This window comes from Eptatretus burgeri, chromosome 6 (assembly GCF_056783735.1).
Source record: "Eptatretus burgeri isolate ZD-2024b chromosome 6, Ebu_testis_v1, whole genome shotgun sequence".
In the NCBI taxonomy this organism is placed as follows: Eukaryota; Metazoa; Chordata; class Myxini; order Myxiniformes; family Myxinidae; genus Eptatretus; species Eptatretus burgeri.
In genome coordinates this window covers 14289867-14297366 of record NC_140966.1, presented here as the reverse complement: position 1 = coordinate 14297366, position 7500 = coordinate 14289867, and the positions used below count along the sequence as shown (strand labels likewise).

At 54.9% G+C, this 7500-nt stretch overlaps 1 protein-coding gene and 1 long non-coding RNA gene across 8 annotated transcripts in view; both read right to left on the bottom strand.

Annotated features, from left to right (window-relative positions):
* Positions 1-7500, bottom strand: part of NOSIP (nitric oxide synthase interacting protein) — a 124427-nt gene that overhangs the window by 32207 nt on the left and 84720 nt on the right. For all 7 annotated transcript variants that reach the window (XM_085884160.1, XM_085884157.1, XM_085884162.1 and 4 more), the window contains one exon: positions 313-500. In XM_085884160.1, coding sequence (XP_085740286.1) covers positions 313-500 — 188 coding nt within the window. The remainder of the gene's footprint in view (positions 1-312; positions 501-7500) is intronic.
* LOC147024332 (uncharacterized) lies at positions 1069-3106 on the bottom strand. The gene is made up of 2 exons (XR_015058967.1): positions 1806-3106; positions 1069-1719 (listed from the first exon to the last, which is right to left on the bottom strand). It is a non-coding gene; the product is annotated as an uncharacterized LOC147024332 (long non-coding RNA).

Sequence of the window (7500 nt, the reverse complement as noted above, 5' to 3'; positions counted from 1 at the left end):
CCATCACTCTTCCACTCTAACTCCAAGCAAAACTGCCACCATAATTCTTGCACTGCCACATCCCAAACTCAACATCAACCATCGACCCCTGCCACCACAACTATCAACTGTCTACCTCCCATGCCACCATCATAACAATCCACCCCCCACCCCCCCCCACATATAGTCTACCCTACAGCCAACAACATTCCTCCACTTCAAACCAAACATATATCAATCCACCTCCACCACGATTAATATCACTCAATGCTTAACGATTATCATACACTCCCCACCTCGCAGCAGTATGAAAGACACTGCCTTGAAACTTACGATGGACGTAATATGGCAGAAGGCACCGAGTTTGCCAAAACATCATTGGTGACAGCACAAACATAGCGCTGGGATTTGGTGATGAGCGCTGTTTTGTTGTCTCTGTCATTGATGGGCGTGAAGTGAAGGGGGATGAGATCTTTCATCCTCAGTGGCTTCCCACTCATTGGACAGTACACTGTCTTGTCCTGTAAGGACAATAACAAAGTTAAACTGTTAAATCCGGTTAATGGACGATATCATACTAAAATAAGGCAATCCTTTGTACATATATATATATATATATATATATATATATATATATATATATATATATATATATATATATATATTGTTGCGGTTTTCGCGCCCGCCGGCGTGCGAACGGCCACGTAACTCGAATCGCGGCACGTCGCCCACCGGACGGACAATCCAGTCGTGACCCTCTCGGACTAACGCCGGGAACCAGTCACGGGTGGACCTTTCGGTCTCACCGCGATCGAGCCAATCAGCCCCCGCGTGGGATAGGGTTGCTCGCCAAATTCGAACTACCTAAGTACCCACGCGGAGGGTAGACCGGGCGATCGCACCTCGCCGCAGGTCGACTTCGGACACGGGCCACTTAAGCGACCCGTTCCGTACTATCAGAATAACCGAGCGGTGTTATCGTCGACCTCGACGGTTCGATTAATTATCGGGCGTATTCAGCCCACTACTAACCCTTTACGTGAAGCAAGATGGGGATTCAATGGAGGAAAAAGACGAAGCGAAGCGGGAAACAGTTCAACAATAAAGCACATTTATTCGCGACGAACGGAAAGCACACAAATACAATTCCACCAAATGCACACAAAAAAGAAAACACAATTCCATTTACACAAAAAGCAAACATAAAAGTGAAAACACAGTGCAGAGCTAATTCCGACTACCGAGCACACGGCAACACTTATACAATTCTACTTCACAGACGGCGCCGACAACACATACCCAAAACCAAGGAAAGAAATACCCTCAAGAATGAGGTAGGCCTGGGGCCGAGACCTGGTCGGGCCTACCCGTCTGGTGATGAGACGCGGAGCGGCGATGGCCCCGCAACCCGCGGGCCTCGTGGACAGTGCCTGGCAGGGGGTGGGAACGGGGCCCCCTTGGTCGCACTATCTCAGCGCGGGGGGAAACAGGAGGGGGTTGCTGATGCTCGGGGTATTGAGGATCTTTACTATCCCTGGTGTGCGTCTCCACCTCGGCCAGGTCGCGCTGCCGGCCTCCCAGGGGCGCGCAGCTCCTTGCACGACGCGAGCACCCCCTCGTCCGGTGTCGCCGCCTCTCCACAGCTCGTCCCCTCCGTTCCGACTTCAACGCACACGACGAGCAGCTCCACCGCCCGCGAAGTCTTTACTCTCTGTTCCGACTCCTTCGCCTCGTTCCGACCTTTTTTACTTACTGACTCTCTCGTTCGTTCTTGTTTGCGACTCTCCGACCCCTCGTTCTCGTTCTGCTGACTCTTTCGCTCCGACTTTTACGACTCGTTCCGACCTTTACTACTCCTTTGACTGACGAACACCGTCCTTTTATCCCCCCCGTAACTTCGCCTTTGACCCCCTCCCTTTGACCTTTCAACTCGCTCCCCATTGGCCCGAGAAAAAGTGGGCGTGAAGGCTTTTTGATCCACAAATTTGCATATATCGATCGCCCTGGGGGCGGGGCCAATTCGCCCCTCGCTCACCGATTGGACGGCAAAAAGTGGGCGTGTGTCGTTTTCGATCCGTTTTTGAAGCAGAAAATCCGTGGTTTTGTACATGCTGTTCGACACGCGTTCTGCATGAGTCCAACACCGGTACCCACAGCGGGGCAAGAACGGTGGCGATGCTACGGTTGTGAGGTGCGCGTGAAGGTCGTGGCGGTTGTGGTGAAGCGGTGGTTGTGGTCGGTGGTTGATGTTGTGGTTGTGATGATGGCGATTGGTCCAAAATAAAGATAGTAAAAGAAAAACGGCTATCCTAAAGAGTCGCAGCACGTATAAATGACATGTATTCCCACTAGACAACGGGTTTGGGCCTAACTACACATGCACTTACCGAGATACCTCACCTAAGGGACCTGAATGGTGGTTTGCGAATCTGGTAACCACAACACTACCCCCTTCCCTTTTTACAGACTCGTCCCGAGTCGTCAAATTTTCGTGTGCCATCATGTGTAGTTTTCCCCTAGTACATTTTACCTACGGATCCCTGAGTGCGACATTCATGGTATTCGTGTCCCCAAAATAAATAACCTGAGGGCTGCGTAACTACCTAAACAAACTCACTCACACGGACGACTTAAATAAAATTGCCGGCGCTAGACAGACATGCCGGGGCGCACTCATATTTACAGTACATCTTACCTTAACTTACAAATTTTACACTAAACCATGGCCCAGGATCATTGAACTCTGCAAAAAGAAAGCAGTTAGCAGGGAGCCAGGCTGCCCGCATGCAGTCTCTGGCTCAAACAATGCAGGTGACAGGGAACGTGGCTGGCTGCTCACACGCAGTCCAAGGCCTTCCCTTTTGAACTGAACTCAGTGAACCACAACGGTGCTTGGGCTGCACAACGCAGTCTCCGTGCCAGCTCAAGTGGCACACGCAATGAGCACAACGAATGGATGCATGAACGCAAACACGGTGCACGGGCCGCCACTGCAGGCCCGTGTTGTAGCTGCCAACAGGGCAGTTCTTGCAGCTTGCAAACTGTTGCCTTGCGGATCCTGGCGCACATGGAAATGAACAGGGGGGGCAAAGCAAAAATTGAACGGGGCTGGTGAACGTGGGCAGTGGGCATGGCATGGCAAAGGCAGCAGGCAAACACAGCCCGCAGAAGAAGGCCGCTGCAGGCAAACACAGCCGGCAGATGAACTGGCCGGCACAGGCCTTGAAGAAAAACAGCCAGCAGATGAACTGGCTGGCACAGGCCTTGAAGCAAACACGGCCAGCCGATGGCACAGGCCTTGCAGCAAAACAACAGCTGCCGATGAAGTTGGCCGGCCTCCGCCTTGAAGCAAAACACGGCCAGCCGATGAAGTTGGCCAGCTCTTGCCGTTCAGTGGAGGTTGGTGGAGGGAGTGCGGTGGTGCTGGCCACTTGGAGGGCGGGCTCGGACCGACCTACCTGTCTCCCTCCCACCTATCGCCTTTGCCTGTCACTGTACATACCCACTCCCTTAATTTGTCAAACCCCAATTTAGCCCCAACTTATTTTTTTGTTGTTTTTATTCTTACTTCCCCACTATAAATCGTCCCCTAACCCCCTTTATCGTCCTTGTTCGGCTAACCTATTCTGTCACCTAGCCTACTCCCAACCCCTACGTTCCCTTCCCGGAGGGGAATAAGGGAGAGCTAATGTCCTGTGTCGAGGCCCAACTCAAGCCTCAGAATGGCCTCCCCAGAGTTCGGCGATCTTAACACCAAGTGGGTCCAGCGGCCCACAACGACAGCGAGGGGATGGATGGTGCGGAGGGGTACATCTCCTAATCTACCCTAACCATTTAACTGTTAAACTACCCCGGGGCTTTCAACAAGCGCCTCTCGCTTAAACTATTGGTTCTAACAACCCAGATTCCCGTCGCCTGTGTTGGTGTCCTCACAATTTCGGGCCTCGCCCCCCAATTTTCTCTCCGTGCCCTCACACGGTCTCCTGGCTGGGACACGTGGCTCCCTTTGGCAGGCACGACCCTCTGCCGAATCTCCCGCTATGGCACCCCCCGGGCACTACACTGCCTCCGAGCCTACCAGCTCCCTAACACCGGGGAGTGCCCCCATGGCACCTCCCCTGAAACGCACACGTGGCAGGCCGGCCTCCCGGGCCCCTTTCCGAGGGTCACCCGTGCCCACAACACTGCCCACGCGGCCAATGGCGCTCCGGGCCCCCGCACCAAGCAGGCGCACCCGTGCCCACTACTCTATCCCGGCCCCCCATGGGCCCATGGCCTACCGCGGCCGACTAGCCTGGTGCCCGGGGTACCCACTCAGCGATACTCACCTTTCGCAGCCACGCTCCCAAGCCCGTCAACAGGGCTCCTGCACCCCTCCAAATGGGTCTCGAGCCTACATTCCCACCAACAACAAAACGACCTCCATTTTTCAATTTGACTAACCCAGCTAACTCACTCTACACTGACCCCGGGGGTCCCTTGGGCGGGAGTCACTCCTCCCCCCAATCACTCATCGCACCATGCATTCCCCATTCGCTCCATACACACAGACCCGCTGGCCTCACTCACTCACCAAGCACATGCTTCCACTTCACTCACCAACTCTTCAACACACTCACCACTGAACTCTGCCATCCTTCTAACTGCATCCCCTAACTAACTCGTGCTCCCACGTGCGTCCTTAAACTACAGCACGTTCCTTTTAACACTACGTAGCTAAACTACGTCCCCTCTACACACTCACCAGTCTGTCTCTGTCTCCTAACTCAAAAATTCATTTTATTTCCCAACCTAAATCTCGCTACAATCCCTCTATCTAATCCATTCCACGGACTCCATGAGGACTTACCCCCTGCCCCATGAAGTCGGTCTAACTAAGCTAACCCTTCCCCCTAACTAGTTTTCATCCTGTGCCCAGGTAAGGGGGTCTTTCACCCCTTGCCCAGGAATCCTGTACACCCGAAAGTGAGGCTTGCCCTTTTTTTTTTTTTTTCATGCGCAGCACCTGCGCGGCAACTCGCGCTCTTTGCACCTTGCAACTGCCCGTGACGTCATGCAGCTGCACGTGTTCCTCGTCCCTCCTTGGACGGGACCATCCGGCAGAGATGCCCCTCCTGCCGGATTCCAACTCCACGTGCAGCCATGGCGTCACCGTGCGCATAAAAAAAAACACAAGCCACACGTCTCGAGGGGTTCCCCACGCGAACACATGTGCTTTGCCCGTTGGAGCTTCACACACACGATCGCGTGGAGAACCCGTCCGGTCCAAATCCGTTATCCTGCCTAAACTTTGTCCGTCCGCGGGATCGGCAAATCCACCGCGTGCGTTTCCGGACCGGGACTTCACTCTCGCAAGCGAGCACGTGGCGGTCTCGTGCGTTGCACAGCACGAACCGCGTGCTCACTGCTGGGTGAACCCGGCACGGTCCTCGAAACAACCACAGCCGCTACTCGGCTTTCTCTCCTCTGTCGCCGTCGTCGTCTCCATTCCACCCACGCACACCTGCGTGTTACGACGCACACAGTCCACTCCATCACATTCACACCGGGAGACGCGGCTGCGTGCTCCCGCATACTCTTTGCCGACATCTCCCTCTCATACCGCTCTCTCACACACACGGTCTCCCTGGCACACAGCGACCTTGCACACGGCCGTTCACTCACGCGTGCGGGGGCACTCACCCGCGGTGCCTCACTCGCACTCCGTTCCTCATCCACACACGGTGTGCTGGGAAGCACGTACTCCGGCAACATCGCCACCACACCACTCACACGTGGTGCCTCATTCATACTGGCCGTTTCATCCACACACACGGCCTCTCTCACACACGGTGCCTCATCCACACACGGCGTGCTGGGAAGCACGCACTCCGGCACCATCGCCACCACACCACTCACACACGGGGTCGCTTCCACACACGGGGACGCACTCACACCTTGCACCACACACACAGAGACAACCACACTGGGGATTCGTGTCCCCACAAGGGTCTCCGGGGCCTCTATACCCCCCAAGCTCTCAGTGCACCTGTCCACAGCACTCGGCCCCTCAACCTCGCAAAGCACGACCGAGACTCACCTGGTCGTGACTCACCTCAAGGGGGCATTCTCCCTCCCCTCGTTCCTGGAGGAGGCCATCCAGGTGCTCGCACTGGGTCTCTACCCAGTCCGCCAGCTCACCCCCATTGTCCTCCACTACCTCCGTGTGTGTGTGCGTCACTTACCCCGTCTTCATCGTGTAGTCTTCCCTCTATCGTTCCCATCTCCCGTGTCTCTGCCAACTCTTCACCCTTTACCTCCCTTGTCTCAACTATTATTTCTGTTGTCGTCACCTCGTGTCTCGTCTCACACGGTTTGGTCTCCCCATTTAATTTTTCCCTTTCGGTCATCGTCACGACCCTCGCCCAACACGTTCCACGAATTATTTTTTCACCCGCCTCCACCGCGGGCCTGTCAGCCGTTGCACCCCCACCCAGCTCGTTTGCTCCCACACGTGAAGTCGCCTTTCCCAGCTCCCTGGTCACGGCCTTCATGCCCGCCTGCAGGCATCGGCCCATGTTCTGCGTCTCACCCCGCAGCTCTTTCATTTCTTCTTTCATGTTTGCTTCCATTCCGTTTATTTGCTGTGTATTCGCATCCATCGTCGTTTTCACTTCATTTGTATTTGTATCCATCTTTTCATCCATTTTTTGTGTATTCGCATCCATCTTTTTTCGTTCATGCCTTTCATTTCGTTTTTATTTCATTTGTATTTGTATCCATCGTCGTTTTCACTTCATTCATTTGTTTGTTCATTGCCGCCAGCATGGCGCATAGCTGGGCCATGTTGGATGCACTCAGCTGAGCCGTTTCGGCAAGGGTTGGGGAAGGGTCTTGGTGGAGAGGGGGGGGGGAGGTGTCATACACTGCGGCCGCTGCCGCACCCATTTCAGGTTCTGGGTTTAGTTGGGCGAGTCCGTGTTCCTGCACAATCAACATTTCCTGCTCGGGGATTCCATCCTGGACCATGGACTCTACATTATTACACATATACATTTCTAATACCCCCGGCTCCCGCTCGCCTTGAGACGCCATCTTGCTTCTCGTGAAGGGTTAATTTGCTCGCTCGTAATTTGGAGGGAATCGGGGTCGCTTCTCTCACCCCTGGACCGATTCCCGTAAATTTGGCCGGAGACAGGAGAGCCCGTTTTCCTGTTCTCCGATACCAGTGCCGCGAGGGCGATGGTGTATCCCACTCCTGACACCAGTGTTGCGGTTTTCGCGCCCGCCGGCGTGCGAACGGCCACGTAACTCGAATCGCGGCACGTCGCCCACCGGACGGACAATCCAGTCGTGACCCTCTCGGACTAACGCCGGGAACCAGTCACGGGTGGACCTTTCGGTCTCACCGCGATCGAGCCAATCAGCCCCCGCGTGGGATAGGGTTGCTCGCCAAATTCGAACTACCTAAGTACCCACGCGGAGGGTAGACCGGGCGATCGCACCTCGCCGCAGGTCGACTTCGGACACGGGCCACTTAGC